At 39.7% G+C, this 17,467-nt stretch overlaps 1 protein-coding gene across 2 annotated transcripts in view; it reads right to left on the reverse strand.

The window, feature by feature from the left end:
- Window positions 1–17,467, reverse strand: part of RASGEF1B (RasGEF domain family member 1B) — a 523,636-nt gene that overhangs the window by 150,738 nt on the left and 355,431 nt on the right. For both annotated transcript variants that reach the window (XM_036337557.1, XM_036337553.1), the window contains one exon: window positions 5,828–5,911. In XM_036337557.1, coding sequence (XP_036193450.1) covers window positions 5,828–5,911 — 84 coding nt within the window. The remainder of the gene's footprint in view (window positions 1–5,827; window positions 5,912–17,467) is intronic.

Below are 17,467 nucleotides of genomic sequence, written 5' to 3' on the forward strand. Positions count from 1 at the left end.
TATAAAGGGCATGACTCAGAAATTGCATACATCACTTCCGTTCCCATCCCGTTGGCCATAATCTCACCATATAGCCACTTCTAGTTGCAAGGGAGGCTGAAAAATGTTCTCTTCAGATGGGTCAACATATGCCCTGCTAAAACCTTCATTATTTTAGAACAATAAGAAGAAGAAAATTGACCCCTTAACTTGAAATTTTCTTCTACCTTGTCACAAAAGCCCTAGAATAAAAATACAAAGCTTAATGTATTTTTGCTTCAATGACCAAAAGCTAAATACATAGAGACAGAGATCCAGTCAAATCAGGGTCCCTCACACTCAAAAAATTAAAATTATGTTTATCTAAAACTGCAGGAATTATAGTGGCTTGCTTTGCTCAGCATTATTACCTTCTGATTATTCCATTCCTGACTTTCAGTATTTTGGGGGTTTGGATGCAGCAGAGGCCACAGACTAGTTTGTGAAAAGAGACGACAGGAAGAAATGGCATGGACCCTAATGGGTGTAACAGAAGATGTTTCTTCATCTTCTTGGGTCACTGAGAGCCCTAAATATTAAGTCCCAGGGTACTTTTCATAGAATTGGTGCTCTCTCTCCAGACCCATCCATGACATTCAATCATTCTCCACTGGCTGCGATTTACAAAACTACTCCCAAGATGCCCCCTGTTTGCTAAGATAAACTTTCCTTTGGAAAGAAAAATTCTCTAGTGCTAAAAGGAGCTAAAAATTAAGCTATAAAAATGGGCACCTCTACTTCTTTTCTTCCCACAGATGACTCCCAATTTTGAAATATAGCAGCTCTATATTTTGTTGATTCTGAGTTCACCAGTTCCTTTCTTTTTATCTGTTGTTTATCCAGTCACTTCCACCTCACTCCTCCAGTTTCCCCTTCACGCTCCCAGAAATACAGGAGGCCTAGGGAGCCTGGTTTGCATTCTTAGCCACCCTTCCATTTAATAACACTGCTATCCCTCAAGGCAATTTATCTCTCCATTTCCTTCTGGTTAAATCAAATAATGTGTTACAGTTACATTTCTTTTGACTGAGGACAAGTTTACCTGTCACCTAAATTACTTTGGGAAAGGAAGCTCGGCATAGCCAAGGTCTTGGGCATCTCCTAATCCAAACAACTCCATCTGCTTGGTATTCTGTGCAGTTTCCGGAGGTCATGGCACTTCACTGGGTTGTTCTGACTTGGTGTGATCTGCTCAATGCTTTGCTGAGTTGAAATAATGCTTCTTTTTGCCTAGTCTCTTGTCTTGCCAGTAGCTCCAATGAGAATTTTGTGGCAGAGCCTGGTAGTTGAATTTAATGTCATCCTCTAATGTTACCTACCTCCCTAAATCCCTGCTTTTGTCTCTGTCATCCTTGTCTAATTCCCTTTCAACCATCTGCTTTGAATCTGCCATTAATTTATTGAAATCCTGAAATCCCCTTTGCATTTACCATTACCCTGTGTAAGCTCTTGGGGGGGTAACATTCTTATTGTCAAATACATTAAAATAATCAGTCTTAATTCATTCTCCAGGGTATCTCCTATAAATTACCAAGAAAGTCTTCCAGTTATAACATTATGGGATTTGGGGGAATATGTTAATTTTGAGTTTTCACCACACAATATTTACTAGCTGCCAGGTCATCCCCTGGAGATCCCAAGACACGTATTTTTAACATTTGCATTCTTATTTACATAAATTTGTATGCTCCATTCAAAAGGTTCTGACTCCAATTATGTAAAATAAAACACATAAGTCCTCTTAATTCAAGGGTGGAAAACCACATATTCCAGTCATTGCTTGGCCCAATGATTTCCCTGGCTTCCCCTCTTTGCTCTAAGAAGTTTCTCTCCTTTATTCCTATCATCATCATAACCATTAATTCAATGGTTCTCAACCTTCTGGCCCTTTAAATACAGTTTCTCATGTTGTGACCCAACCATAAAATTATTTTCGTTGCTACTTCATAACTGTAATGTTGCTACTGTTATGAATCATAATGTAAATATCTGATATGCAGGATGGTCTTAGGCGACCCTGTGAAAGGGTCGTTCGACCATCAAAGGGGTCGCAACCCACAGGTTGAGAACCGCTGATTAATTTTAAAAAGTTGTGGCTTAGTTGTAAGACTGGAACTGGCTCCATAATATCCTTTTTCCTATCATGAGCTCACTTTGGAATCCTCTGTTTTCCAGCCGGGGGTTTTCACACCTTTCCTGCCCCCAAAGCGCGGAAACATTATTCCCTGGTTCAGTTTGCGGCACCATAATTTGGGTGACAGAAATCACATCTGGGTCCAGCTTACAGCCTTTCGCCCTTCAGAAAGCTTCTTGACAGTGAGAAAGAGAGTTTGAATTCTAAGCAGATTAATTACAGGTTTCAATTATCCACCCCAAATGCTGCCTTCCATTGACCCCTGTAATTAAAGCTTGACTTTGCTTACATTTTCAGCATCATTTTTCATCTCCAGGTGGATAGATAACAGCTGATTGCAAAGTGAGTTCATTTGTGTATTTTAAGCAAGAGTATTATGCCCAGAAGCCAGAGCTATGGGGAGAAAAGAGAACAAGAAAATCCTCTGGGAGCAGTCCCACTCAACCCAAGACAGTCCTGGTGTCACTCACAGACACCTACTGCTAACTCTGCCCTGGCAGGCGAGGGAGAGTTGAGAATCCACAGCAAATATCACTAAACCAAGAATGATCATACTGCATTTAAGTGCCTTCTGCTCTCTGAGAAGCATTCCAAAACCCTCTTCCTACCCTTCTTACACTGCTGTTAGTGTCTGATCAGGTCTAGGAGAACACGGAGTAAAAGCCAGGGCTGTCTATTGGATGAAAATAAAGTTTAGTCAAAAGAGACCCTCTGGGGTTCATTGACTTCTGACTTCAGCCTTTGAAATGGCTTCTTTCTGTTCTAACAAAGTGGTGGTCCATTTAGAATCTATATAAACAAAATCAGAAGAGGTGGGGCTGCAAGGGACAGAGGCAAGGGCAAGAGAGTGAGTGTCAGAGCGGTTTCCAACACACTTTGTGATGTTCAGGGCGTGTTTTGATTATTTGTTGTTTTAATCTTTGGCCAAATGATACTCCTCTCACTTGAACTGCAGTCAGCAGAGGGGAAGTGCAGACCTCACAGAAACTCAGTCCCGGCTTGGGTCACTCCCCTGCTATGCCTGCAACATGTCAGCAGTGCTGACAGCACTGCCAGGAGGCTTCCTGTGCAGCCGGGACCTCGCACTCTGTAGACAGCTGCCTTGCCCGACTTGCCACCAAGGCAAATTTACCAGGAATTGCAGGAAAAACAGATTCATTTTCTTTGAGAAAAATGGCAAAAACTCAGATTCTGCCCACATGTATCTATAAGTTGGAGAGAAAGCCCTATTGAAAGAATTGTTTGTTTTTGACTTGTCCCTATCATGACTATGTTTCATCCTAGTGGCTGGACTATGTGTGGTCTAGAGATGCAGGACTGTAGCAGAGGACAGGAAAGTGTGGGTATCCAGGTGGACTGTGGTCCTTCTGTTGAGGTGTGCCTGGAAAGTGTCCTTGATATACTGGCCAGAGTTTTACTTCTCTTCCTCACATAGGACACCACCTTCTATAGCTCCCATTTCTTGAGATAAGCAAATTGAGGATGTGTTTCCTCTAAGCTGACTATGTGTATTGTTTTGCATTTATTCATTCATTAAGTTCATTTGCATCATGTGTTGAGTTCTTGATACATAGTGAACAAAATAAGTTTAAAAAAATCCTTGTTCTGCCTGACCCCAGTGGCTCAGTGCTTGAAAGTTGACCCGTGAACCAGGAGATCACACTTTGATCCCCTCATCCCCCTCTGTCAGGGCACATGCCCGGGTTGTAGGCTTAATCCCCAGTAGGGGGCATGCAGGAGGCAGCCAATCAATGATTCTCTATCATCTTTGAAGTTTCTATCTCTCTCTCCCTCTCCCTTTCTCTCTGAAATCAATAAAAATATATATTTTTAAAAATACTTGTTCTTGTGAATTTATATTAAATTATTTAATCCTGGTCCCAGGAACAGGTAATATTATGATGTTCTTTTTATACAGGTAACTTGCTCAAAGTCACATAGCCAGTGAGTGATAGAACTGGGATTTGACCCCAGGCAGGCTGGCTCCAGAGTGCCCATACTCTTATCATGTGGCTCTACGCTCCATGGTGGGACTAATGGACATGATTTTAGCAGTTCAGGCAAAAATCCATAATTTCTCCTCTAGAGGCATCTCCCACAAAAGAGTTTAAATAACTAATCTGTTTGAAAGAGGTAGTATTGTGGCTGGATTTCATACTAATATGTTGAAGGGGATCAGAATATACCACCTCAAAATATGTCACTTTGGCATAAGGATTATTTTGAGATGAAGGTGAAACAGCACAGGAATCACACTGACCAGCTTAAAACTGGTTCTGCTCCCTTAAAGCAGATTGGCAATTAATTCAATCTGAGCTACTTTATAGAAACAGCACTGTGTATGTGCCGTCCCTGCCCTCAGGATGAACCAGAACCAAGAATCTTTAGTCTACAGAATTCAAGTGATAGAAATTTGTCCACTGGAGCCCTCTACCAAGCAAGGTACCTTCAGTGAGGAAGAGTTGGTTCATGGATCAAATATGGATAAATCAAAACACTGACCAATCAAACTCTGCCAGACCAGAATTCCTTTGTGCTTTCTCTTGCCCCACACCCTATACCATAATTGGTCAAGTTCCAAAACCCTCCAATCAAAACTTACCCCACTAGCATTACCTCATGTTTCCCTATTCTCCCTAACCCTTAAAACTTGTCCAGATCCCCTAATGCGGGAGACAGATTTCAATGGCGCCTCCTGTCTTCTCTGAGTTGACTCAGCATTAAATAAATCACTCTTTTTTTTTTTACTCTAAGATCAGTGTCATAATTTTGACTCCTATGTGCATACAGGAGTGGCCCTTGTTTGGTAACAAAGGCAACTGAGAAACAGCAGATGCAGGAAAAGCTCTCTGCTCTCCCCATTCTGTCTAAAAACAGGGCATACATTTCCCTTTGTAAAGGTAACATAAATTTGTAGCAGTATCTTCCTCCCTTATACCAAGAGGATGAGGACTCTTGACCACCAGAGATGACTCTTATCAATAGAAAAGGAACCAACTTGAGTCTGTGTAACAAGCCTTACTAAATCACTTATCTTCCATGAACTTTCCCCATATATTCACCTCACAATTTAATGGCCCAAGAAGCCTCAAACCTATTTTCTTCCTCTTGTCACTTCTCCATAGTTTATCGCTCTCTGTTAAAATGGCATATAAGTCCCAAATATAACTACTTCTGTGGGCCTTCACTCCTTTTCTATAAAGGCCTCCTTATTCACAGTAATAAGCCTTTTCTCCCATTTATCTCTTTTTGTTTTTCAGTTTAATTTGCATTGCCCCAGGCACTGAACCTAAGAGAGTAGAGGAAAATGGCTTTCTCCTCCCCTACAATGTAAATGACTAAAAGCACCTTCTTTCCTTCTAACAAGTTTTGACAAACAGGGCAAGTTAAATCAAAGACCTGAGAAACCAGGATAATAAGGGAAGTTGGGAGGACATCAGGATGGATATGGGAGCAAAAGCAGAGATAAGGGAATCTCAGATCAACATTTTCTCTACTCAACATTTTGTATAGGGCAAGTGCCACAAGGGCCAACCAAATAGCTCAAAATTGGATTTTACCAGCCACTTATATGAGATTCACTTGATTATGTCTCCCAAATAGCTGAAGAAAAAAAGAAATAATAGCTAATAGGCTAAAATCATACTGTTCAACAAGAAATGGATTCATTCTTACTTTGCCAATTGGCTTCTCAATCAGAGGGCTTGTAAAGCAGACTGGAGTTATGCTGTTGTACATCGAAGGTTTCCATTGCTGTTCCTATAAGAAAGGGAATAGAGAGATTTCAGGGATTTGGCTGACTTTCCTGGTGGATGGAACCATTTCCTCATTTCTCACAATAGTGCCTCCAGCACTTACACACATGTTGACATAAATGCAGAATATTTTCAGTTTAACCTGTTCTATCTTCATAGAACATAGATCAGACTATGTGAATCCTTTTATAAAAATAACTTTACTGCCCTAACCGGTTTGGCTCAGTGAATAGAGCGTCAGCCTGCAGACTGAAGGGTCCCAGGTTTGATTCCGGTCAAGGGCATGTACCTTGATTTCGGGCACATCCCCAGTGGGGAGTGTGCAGGAGGCAGCTGATCGATGTTTCTCTCTCATCGATGTTTCTAACTCTCTATCCCTCTCCCTTCGTCTCTGTAAAAAATCAATAAAATACATTAAAAAAATAACTTTACTAATATCTCATTGCATAAAAACAATGATCACAGTTAACTTCTGATTTTCAACATTTGAATCTATGTGGAATATAATTCAAAAGTTCTCTACCTGCTTTTCAGAACCCTGAAAAAATGTGGCCCTTTTGTGCTTCAGTTCCAACTCTGTCCCACAATTTAATCCAAATCTCAAACCATATCTGGTCAATGAGTGATTTTTAACAGACTCCAGTCTATGTTGGTTTGGGTTTTTTTTCTCTGTTCCTGATTACTAAAATATTCTTTCCTCAGTATCTTCGTATGATTACTTACTTGTGCTATGAAGCCCAGCTCAGATTCCCTAAGAAATATTTCGTTATTTTCCTCAACTTCTGAATAGAGTCAGAATAACTTTCTTTCTACCACAGGATCCAGGTACTATTATTTGAGTATCCATCACTCTCTGCTGGGCACCAAGGACAGGGCTCGTGTCTTAAATATTTCTGTATCCTTCATAATCCAACACACACGTCTTACACATTGCGTGGTCTGAATGTCCATGTCCCCACAAAGTCTGCAGGTTGAAATCCTAAGCCCCCAGGTGATGGTATTAGAATGTAAGGCCTTTACGAAAGAGGTCTCAGAGAGCATGCTTGCCCCCTTTCCTATGTGAGGATACAATGAGAAGTTGGCAACTTGGAAAAGGGACCTTACCTGACCATGTTGGCACTCTGACCTCAGATATCCAGCCTCCAGAATTGTAAGAAATAAAATTTATGTTGTTTATAAGCTACCCAGCCTGGGATATTTTGTTATAGCAGCCAAAACAAACTAAGACCTACCTGCAGGTGCTTTCTGTTAGATGACTCTCCTTCTGTCAGCTGAATCTTTCTTTGTACTAGTATAGTCACTAATTTCCAAACATCTTACCAGATCCAGCTCTCTGCAACCCTCAGCTCTCCATCTCATTATATAGATTTTTCACTTTCCTTCAGTCTTATTAGAGGAGACATCAAGATGCTTGTTATAGGAAAAAAGAATTTAACTGTAGGTATAATAACCCCTAAAATGAAAATGACCTTTAAAAATGAATCCACTAGTATTGACTCATCCTCACCTCCTGCTGTCCATTAATTGGCCATGTTTCTTGAGTGAAAACATTTTTTTTTCAGTAGTCTTAGAAAAGGACTGGAGAATGACCCGCTGGAATCTCTACCCCTGCTGTTACTAATTATTTTAACCTGGGCAAATTACTTGTACTTTCCACCGGGGTGGCCCAGCCTGTAAATGTGTTTTGTGTTATTTACACACATCTCACAGGGTATTTTGAGACTAATTGTGAAGATATCTGTGGCCTAGAAAGGCAAAGCATAATTCCTGGGGAAGAGGCCCTGCAGTTTACCCCTCAGGAGAGGCCATTCAAACCTCTGATTTCTTCTCCTGAAAGCGGGGTTTATGGCTGGATTCTGAGCAATGTGGATTTCTGTCCATTCAGAGTTAAACAGAGACCAGCAACTCATTTCACAGGTCATGTTCCAGCCATCAAAGTTTAATTACTATCAAACCCCACTGGCTCAGGTCCCTAATATATTAGTGAATGCAAGAATAAACGTTCCAAAGGATCCACTTACCAAGTCCCACCTTTCTGAGATAAAAAGACATTGAAAGGCACCAGGGTAAAGGCCAAAGCAGATCAACTTGAGACTACAACTTTTTTTTTTTAAATGAAAATAACAGGTTCTGTTTTGATGATTATGACACATGATTCTGTTTCAAGGAAGTCAATCTGCAGACACAGTAGATGAATCTGAAGAACTCGGCCCTTCACCCTGAGACTGGCCCAGTTGCTATGGCAACACATAACTAGTTTTCTTAGGTTGTTGTGAGCCTGATTTTCTTTAGGTTAAAGATTCTCTTGATACTATTTGCACTGGGTGTTCTTAAGACTAAAACAATCCAGCAGTTGCAAAACATAGATTTCTCACCTAGAAATTATTTGTTTGGTGGGAAAATATGTGATGATTCTGGGCCATACATGAAAGGAAATGTCTGCAAAAATGGGTTCAAAGGCAAAACACCAAGTAGTGAGGGGCATGTAGTTATTACTAAATAGGGCTTCCCCTCCCCTATCTCCTTTCCTCATTTCAGGCTTTGCACACAGGGTTTTGTTGCTGTTGTTTGGATGGTTGAGTGGATACTGGCTGGTGTTAGACACTGCACATATAGCTCACTGTTGCTGAATGTGGGTGCTGAGGAAGGACTTGGACAAAGTGGAATAACAGAGAATGAGAGAAAAGGCAAGTCAGCCATCCTGAGAAGCTACAGAGCTGCTCAGAGATCTCCACATCAAAGGTACCTGGTGTTACTTTTCTAAGACTGGATTCCTAAAAGGAGACCAAAGAAGTGGTTAAAGACTTGAACTGTAATTACAACCTTCAGTGTTTATTTTGGTGCCTGAAATATAAGATCAACTCCTGGTGCACAGAAATAATCTAGAATTCTTATGAGGAAGAATGGCTGCAGGGATCATCTGGCGGCTCAGCTAGTTGACTGAGCAGTGGAATCCATCCAGGGGGCATCTTCATAGGCGTGCATCACTGGGCAGCTCATACATTCCTAGTAATTCTGAAGCAAAGAATATGTCCTCTCATAGAAATCTCCATTTTATACTCCATAGAAAACACGGCCATTGATGTCCATCAACTGCCCGTTCTTCCCCATACCTAGGACTAGTGTGCTCTGTTTTGAAATGGAAGCAGATTCTACCTTAAGGATTGTCATCCCTCTACCCAAACTCAGCCTGTTCACCCATTATTTCTCCAGAGCAAAAATAACTGCACCTTGCCTCTGTAGAGTGCTTTTCAAGAACTGCTGACACAGCACTTTAGTTGCCCCTCTCAAAAGCCACAAGCTATTTCTGGGTCCTAGGATGTTGAAGGATATTTCAGACATTCAGTGGGAACTGGGGAAGGAGAAAGTTCCTGAAAAAGAATGTAGTATAGATTGTTGCCATTGTGCTGGTCCCTGCTCTCTCTGCCTCAGCCCCCAACCTGTTGACTGAAGCCAACCAACAGGGTTTTGGGTTTGCCCCACCCATCCCAGCTGGTGTTCATTCCTTGCTAGGGTCAAGCACACAGACACAGAGGTGAGGTGGCCTTGGGAAGGGAGGGGAGCTGGGTGGAGGGCCATTAAATGTTGACTCACTCGGGCGTGGCCAGACTTCCTCCCTTTTTCCACACTCCAGTACAATTTTGGTGAACTTAAGTAAACTGTGCATACTGCTAAGCATCCCAACTTCCTTTTGGGTTTTTATCACAGACCCACACCAGCTCCGGTATATGAAAATCCCCTCCCCTCAACACTTGATAGTGAAAGCAGGTCACAGGGAAGAGCATACTTATAAGCATTCCAGTTTTTAAGTTTTCTGGGCAGAATCCTGTTAGAGCCTGGCCTGCTTCTACATTCTTCAGCACCTCCCTCGATACCAATTTCTCCTTAAATGCCCTGCTAAATATGTGCATTTAAATTTCCATTTCTTGGACGTTTTACATGCTGCTTTTTAAAATGTCCCTTGTGCTCTTTCCTTCCTTCTCTCTGTTTTATGCATCTTCAGTACCACCTGCACCTACCACAAGGCTACGATTACAAAGTACATTAAAATAAGTGCTTTCGAGATACAGCAAATTAAAGGGACTTCTGAAAGGAGGCACATTCTCTTCCCCATACTATCTTGTCTCTGAGTCTCCTGCCAGCCTTTATCCAAATGCATGTACATTTAGGTACAACACCACTTTGTACCTCACTCTTATACTACTTAATACCACGTGACATATTTTCTGTGTTGTCACATGATCTTTGGATTTATAATATGTAATGACTACATTATGTTCCATCAACAGAATATAGTATGTGTTTGATATCTTGATAGACAGCTGGATTGGTTTCATTTTTTCTTCCTAAATTTTTTTTGAAATTAAAAAAAAAACCAGTTTTACTGATACAATTCATGTACCATACAATTCACCATTTGAAGTAGACAATTCAATGTTTCTTTTATACTCATGGGGTTGTGTGGTCATCACTACAATGTAATTTTAGAATATTTTTGTCCTCTGCCAAAAGAGACATTTCCCTATTGGCAGTCACTCACTACTTCTGTTTCCTTCCCCAGCTCTAGGCAACCATTAGTCTACTTTCTATCTCTATATGTTTTCCCATCCTGGAAATTTTATATAAGTGGAATTTTATATAAGTGGCCTTTTATGACTTTCATTTGGTATAATATTTTCAAAGTTCATCCATGATATAGCATGTATCATTACTTTATTATTTTCATTTCCAAAAGTATTCCATTGAATGGATATATTAACACTTTATTTATCTATTTAGCCATTTGAGTTATTTCTACTTTGGGACTATTATGAATGCAGCATCTATGAACATTCATGTACAAGTTTTTGTGTGGGATGTATGTTTTCATTTCTCTTGGTTACACATAGGAGTGGAAATGCTATATCATAAAGTAACCATATTTTTCATATTTTGAAGAACTACCAAACTGTTTTCCCTGTAATTAACACCTGGAGAAATATACGTGTTTGTCTTTTTTTTATCATTTCTTTTTTTAAGTGTTTTTATTGATTTGAGAGAGAGGAAGGGAGAGGGAGAGAAAGAAATATTAATGAGAGAGAAACATTGATTGTCTGCCTTCTACATGTCCCCTACTGAGGATCCCGGGCATGTGCCCTGACCAGGAATGGAATGGCGACCTCTTGGAGTATGGGACAACATTCAACCAACTAATCCACACCAGCCAGGTCTACTTTCTTGTCTTTTGAATCATTTCTTTGGAATATATTTCCAGCAGTAGGGTTCCTGTACCAAAGATAATGGACATTTTTATGGCTCTTGTTACTTAACTACCTAATTATTGCTTTTCAAAAGGATTGGACCGGCTTGCATAGCTACCGCTCACATGTATGTACACACACATGACTCATTTTTTTTTCACAGCAAACTCATGAGGATGATGCCAAAATTAACCTCAGATTTATAGATGAAAAACTAATGGCCACAGAGGTTAACTAACTCAGTGTCAGATGACCAATCAAAGGAAAACAAAACCCTTTTTATGGGCTTCATTGACTTAAAGTGTCTGTACTCAATGTGTCCCTGGTTTTAATGAGTAATTGCTGACTATAGCTTTGTCCTGTAATTTCTTCACTGGTGTCATAGTGAAACAATAACTTGGAGTCAGAGGCATGGGATCAAATTCTGGCCACATAGCTTGTTAGCTTTGAGATCACTAGTAAGCTGTTGAATCTTGCTAAGCCTCCGTTTCCCCAAAGGTAAAACAGGCATCACAAGCTAATCTGGAGGATTAAGATTTGGTTCACCCAAAGAAACGTACATAATAAGCACTAATATAATGTTTTGTTAATGACAATGTTTTATTGCTATGAAATAGGCATCTATAAATCTCTATTATAATTTAATAAATAGATTTCCTCCCCTACTGTCAATCAAAAAAATCATCTTCCAAGTACTATCACTTAGCTCTGTAAGAACTTTATAAGAATTTATATATAAAAACATTGATATGAAATGTAAAATTTATAAAAATGTTTCAATAAAAAATATAACAATTATAGATTATAACAATTATAAAAAGTATAAATAGATTTTTAGAAGTTTATTGCATAGGTTTAAATAAGTATATTTAATTTTTAAGTTAAAATATTCAAAACATTATTATAAATCATAATTATAAATTTTAATTTACTTAAAACATATATCCTCTAAAATAAGCAAATATTTTAAACATGTTAAAAGAGTAATTAATTATGAGTTAATAAAATGAGCATAGGCTCATAAAAGTAAATGCTTTTAAAATAAGTATATGTCTGACTCTCAGAACCTTGTAAATAAAAACTAGTGATATAGTGGAAAGAACCCTGGCTTTCTATTCTGAAAACTTGAATTTGAGAATGGCTTTGACACCTACTTGATATATGACTTCTTTGGGGTTCTATTTATTTTAGCATTTAAAAATATATAGTGTGCAATATGCTTTATTTTAAGAGACCCAAAAAGGCATTGTATCTGAAACCACTAAATCAACAATACATAAATATACATCTCTTTGAAGTGTCAAAACCAAGACATGGCCAAGTTATACCACACAATGGTCCATTCGCATGTATGATATGAACCTTACATTCTCCAGGGGTTCAGAAAAGTAATTGAAAATGGGAAGTCATGTATTCAAACATGAGAATATATCACATAGAAGAAGAAATAGTTCTCCACAGTTCTCATATGTCAATGGAGATGAACTTCATACACAAAATGATGCCACAAGTATGGGCTCTAAGAAATCCAGACCTAAAGTGATCACAATGGAACTTCAACAAGAGGGAGGGATGGAGCCAGGGTGCTATAACCTACTCCTCTGCAAATGAGGGCAGCAAATTTGGGGGTAGGTATCCATGAGTAAGAGGCATGCTATGGGCTGAATTGTGTTTTTCCAAAATTCATGTGTGGAAGTCCTAACTTCCAGTACCTCCGAATGTGACTGTACTTAAAAGTAGTGTCTTTAAAGAAGTGACTGAGTTAAAATGAGCTCTTTAGGGTGGGGCCCTAATCCAAATGACTGGGGAGCTTAAGCAGAGGAAATTTATACATTGACATACACAGAAGGAAGATCACGTAAAGATACAGGGAGAAGACAGCCATCTGCAAGCCAAGGAGAAGTCTCAGAAGAACCCAATGCTGCTGACACCTCGATCTGAGACTTCTAACCTGCAGAGTTGTGAGGAAATAAATTTCTGTTGGTCAAGCCACCCAGTCTGTGGTACTTGGTTACGGCAGCCCTGGAAAATTAATACAAAGCATCCTAGCCCTTCTGCTACATTGCTAGTCCAGATTTTCAGGTATTAGCCGACCTTCCCTGGTTTGTGACAAAAGCAGCCTAGTTACTGAGCAAAAAAGATGACCAACATCAGGGGGAAGGGCTTGTAGGATCAGAGCCATTTGGGAACTTTTAGGCTGTTATTGTAGCTAAAAGTTTCCAAATGAATGGGAGAGAGGCTGCTGCAGTGACAGGGGACAAAGCAGATGCAGGAGTTTGAAAGGGTGGCGCTCTGTTTGCCAGTCCTGAGCAGGCCCTGGAGGTACTCAGGTGAAGAAGAGGGCATCTTTCCCTCAAAGAGTCCCCCCAAGTCTAGTGGGGGAGAGAGGTAAACAAATAATATTCAAGAGGAGTGTTGCATATTGGAGATACAGGTATGCAGACGGTGCAATGGGAGCGGGTGGAGGAGCGTCCAGCCCCAGCCAGGAGAGGAGTTCCTGTGGCTGGGGGCTTCCAAGAGGGGGTGGGGTAGAAGCTGAGTATAGGACAGAACAAAAGTTAGGTAGACAAAGAAGTGGTGTGGGGCTGGGAGGGTAGGAGAGGGCCCGGGGATATGAAAAGAAGTTTATGGTGTTTCAGGAAGAAAAAAATATCATGAGTGCAAGAGGTGTGCAATAAAAGAAACTTTAAATTTTTATGTGAGCCACAAATAATTTGGTGCTGTGATATCTTACAGAGTGAGACAGAGGTGCTGAGAGATGGTGCAGGAAGGTGGGCAGGAAGCACAGGATTCTTTGGTAACCATGTTTGAAGGGATTACTTGGCCACCAGACAGGAGTATGCATTTGAAAGGAGGAAAGGCTGTAAGCGAGGGAACCAGTTAGGCTGCTGTTGCCACAAACCACGAGAGAGAGGCTAGTGATTTGAAAAATCTGGACTAGAAAAGTAGCAGAAGGACTAGAAAAAGGAAAGACTCAAGAAAGAGGTTGGAATTAAAATAATCAGAACTTATACATTGCTTGGAAGTGGAGGTTGAGCTAGGAAGGATTATTGGCAGATTTCTAGAGAGTAAGGATCTGGAGATGAGGAGTAAAGACTCTTGATAGGGTTCCAAGAGAAAGGAAGAACATGGTAAGGGTGCAGGTGAGGTGCACAGAGGAAGGCTTTGTTTGCATCACCGTATGTGTAAGGCGCTAAAAGACGCAAAGAGCATTCGCCACTTTGGAGCTCTGACTTTAAACATACGTATTGGTCTTCGATGCAAATTTGTACAGTAATCCCACCTCATCCATAGTTTCGCTTTCTGTGGTTTCAATTACCCACAGTTAACCATGGTCCAAAAATATTAAGTGGAAAGTTCCAGAAATAAACGATGCATAAGTTTTAAATTGCGCATCATTCTGAGTAGAGTAATGAAATATCGCATTGTCCCTAGAAGGTGAGTCATCCCTTTGTATTGTCCAGCGTCTCCACTACCCATGAGTCACTCAGTAGCCAGCCAGGATTATCAGATCGCTGCCACTATCAGTGCTTGTGTTCAGTCAGTCTTATTTTACTGATGGCCCCAAAGTGCAAGAGTAGAGATGCTGGCAGTTCAGATATGCCAAAGAAAAGTCATAACGTGCTTCTTTAAGTGAAAAAGTATGTATATAGAGGGAAAACATAGTGTATATAGGGTTTGGTACTACCAATGCTTTCAAGCATCCACTGGTGGCTTTAGAACATACCCCCCCCCCCCCCAGATAAGTGGGAACTGCACTACTTTTTGGCCTTAACCTGCTTTCCTGTCTCAACTTGAACTTTTTTGCTGCAGTCAAAATTGTCTGCTCGCTCCTATGAATACACTTTACTTATTTATTCCTCGGTTGTTCTTACACCTTTGTCTCCCCTTTCCCCCCGGCTCCATCCACTAGCTGTGGGAACGTGGGAAACTTGCTTTGCCTTTCCAAACCTTAAACTTCCTCAGACAGAAAATGCGGATAATGGTCATACCCATTAAACAAGACTGTATCCGGTAACGCAATTCTCATTTGTAGTTTTTTTAAGAGTTGTCATTGGTTTGGGAATTTTTTTGGTGTATATATTTGTGTGATTTTAATAAGAAAGCACGTATTATTTATCTCCACTTCCCATGATTCTAAGCTCCCCAAGGGCCAGGACCTTCTCTATTCTTATCTATCTTTGTGTCCCCAAACTTAAGCAAAGTATCTGGCATATCATTGGCACTTACCAAATATTTATTGAGTAAATAAAGAGATGGGTAAATGAAGAAATGAATGCATTCCTAAGACAGTTCTTAAAAGATAAGTAATAGGGAATACAGTCAATAATATTTCAATAATGATATATTGTGTCAGATGGGTACTAGACTTATTGGGGTGATCACTCCATAAGCTATATAGATGATGTCTAATCATTATGTTGTACACCTGACACTAATATAATATTGTATGTCCACTGTAAATGAAATAAAAAATTTAATTTAAAAAAAAGACAAGAGAGGGATAGGCAGAGAAAATGGGATAGAGATTTCCAGACAGTAGGTTAATATACATATATAGAAAGATGAGAGAGCAATTGTCTTTGAATGATTACATATTTTCAGAAAGGCCATAGTGTCCTAGGAGGGCCAAACCTGAGGAACCTTGATTATCTTGAAGATATGCAGGAGCCAGCAATGTATTTTAGGTAAGAAGCACCTGAATTGGCTCTATGCTCTACAAGAATCACTTTGGTGTCATGGTGAAGAATGTATTAGAAGTGTATGAGGCTGGAGGCCTGGAGATCAGGTAGGTTCCTGAGAGCTGACATAAGGTGGTGACGTTTGGGGATATAGAGAAGAAATTGGATTTAAGAGAATCAATTTATCACCCTCCTACAGATAATTGCTGACCGATATGAATTTTTTAAAAAAATATTACTTGGCTTTTTGTGCTTAGTGAATGCCCTCGCTCCATCTTGTATATATATCTTGATATTAAGTAAATATTGTGTCTTTGTGTTCCCAAATAAAAACAAAGGGAATGAAGGTGACTCTGGAGTTTGAGTAGGTAATATAAAAGGAAAGATGTTAATAAAAGATATAAAAACTTGCACATTGACTGGGGATGCTGAGTCCTCACCTTAACTTTCAGACTAAGATGTGCTTTTATTCCATGGTAGCCATAGTAAAGTGAAATATACCTTAATTTTCTCTCCTTGAAGCTGAAAGATTGCTCAGAGTTACTCTAATATTTCTAAGAAGTATATCCAATCATAAAATTTCTAAACAATATAGCCCTTAACTAGTCATTCTAAAATTTTATTGTGTTACTAGAAATTAAGTAAGGTCAGATGGCAGACTGCAAATGGAGCCATAACCCATAATTCTCCCAGACACCAGAGAGGTGATACAATTTCAAGTGCAAAGGTTAAGGATGTCCCGCCCACTGACTGTCTGCACCTGAAATTTCTTTTCCAGGACAAAGTCATTCATTCTACAATTAACAGACTCATCATCAGGGTAATCACTCCATAAGTTACATAAGTGCCTAATCACTAAGTCGTACACCTGAAACCGACATAGCATGTCAACTATAACTGAAAAATAATTTTTAAAAATCTAAAAAAAGATTTTAAAAAGGCAAAATAAATTATCAAAAGGCTTAATGTGTAAAATATCTTGGGAGAGATGACATTTTTTTGTTTTAATTCACAAGGGGGAAATGACTGAGGAAAAATAATCTCTGAAGTCAGGTTTTGATAGAAAATAGAGCAAAGAGGAGTAACCAATGATTGCAATTGAAATGAGGGGTGCAGTGGGGTGCCTGATACTGTGACTGCCCCATCACTGGGTTTTGGGGTTCTCGGATCACATGCTACAGTGATACAGGGGCCAAAAGCAACCCTTTGCATTGTAATCTTCAATAGGGAAAAATAAACATTCTTAAAAATATCATTCAGATTGTGACTTTTACACATGTACTCTATATCATTTTATGTATTTAAGTGGGATTATGGTTATAATTCTCAGGAACAGGAATGGTGATTTATGAAAGCAGTTATTGACCCACCAATAGATGAACTTCTCCTGATGGCAGGAGAGCCCTCCCCGGGCTGGACTTTAGAACAAAACCAGAGGTGAGTCCTGCTGGGGCGTGTCCAGGGAAGTGTCTGGTGTGGGGTGCACAGCACAGTGCTGTGTGTTTATGTTCATGTTGAGTCAGCTGATTTACTTTATTACATGTGAGTCATTATCCAAACTGCATTCACATTAAAGAGACAGAATCTAGTTTCAAAAGATCTGAATGTGAGACTTTTATTTTAAAAAACTTTTTTTTA

Source organism: Myotis myotis, unplaced genomic scaffold, assembly GCF_014108235.1.
Source record: "Myotis myotis isolate mMyoMyo1 unplaced genomic scaffold, mMyoMyo1.p scaffold_m19_p_1, whole genome shotgun sequence".
Taxonomy (NCBI): Eukaryota; Metazoa; Chordata; class Mammalia; order Chiroptera; family Vespertilionidae; genus Myotis; species Myotis myotis.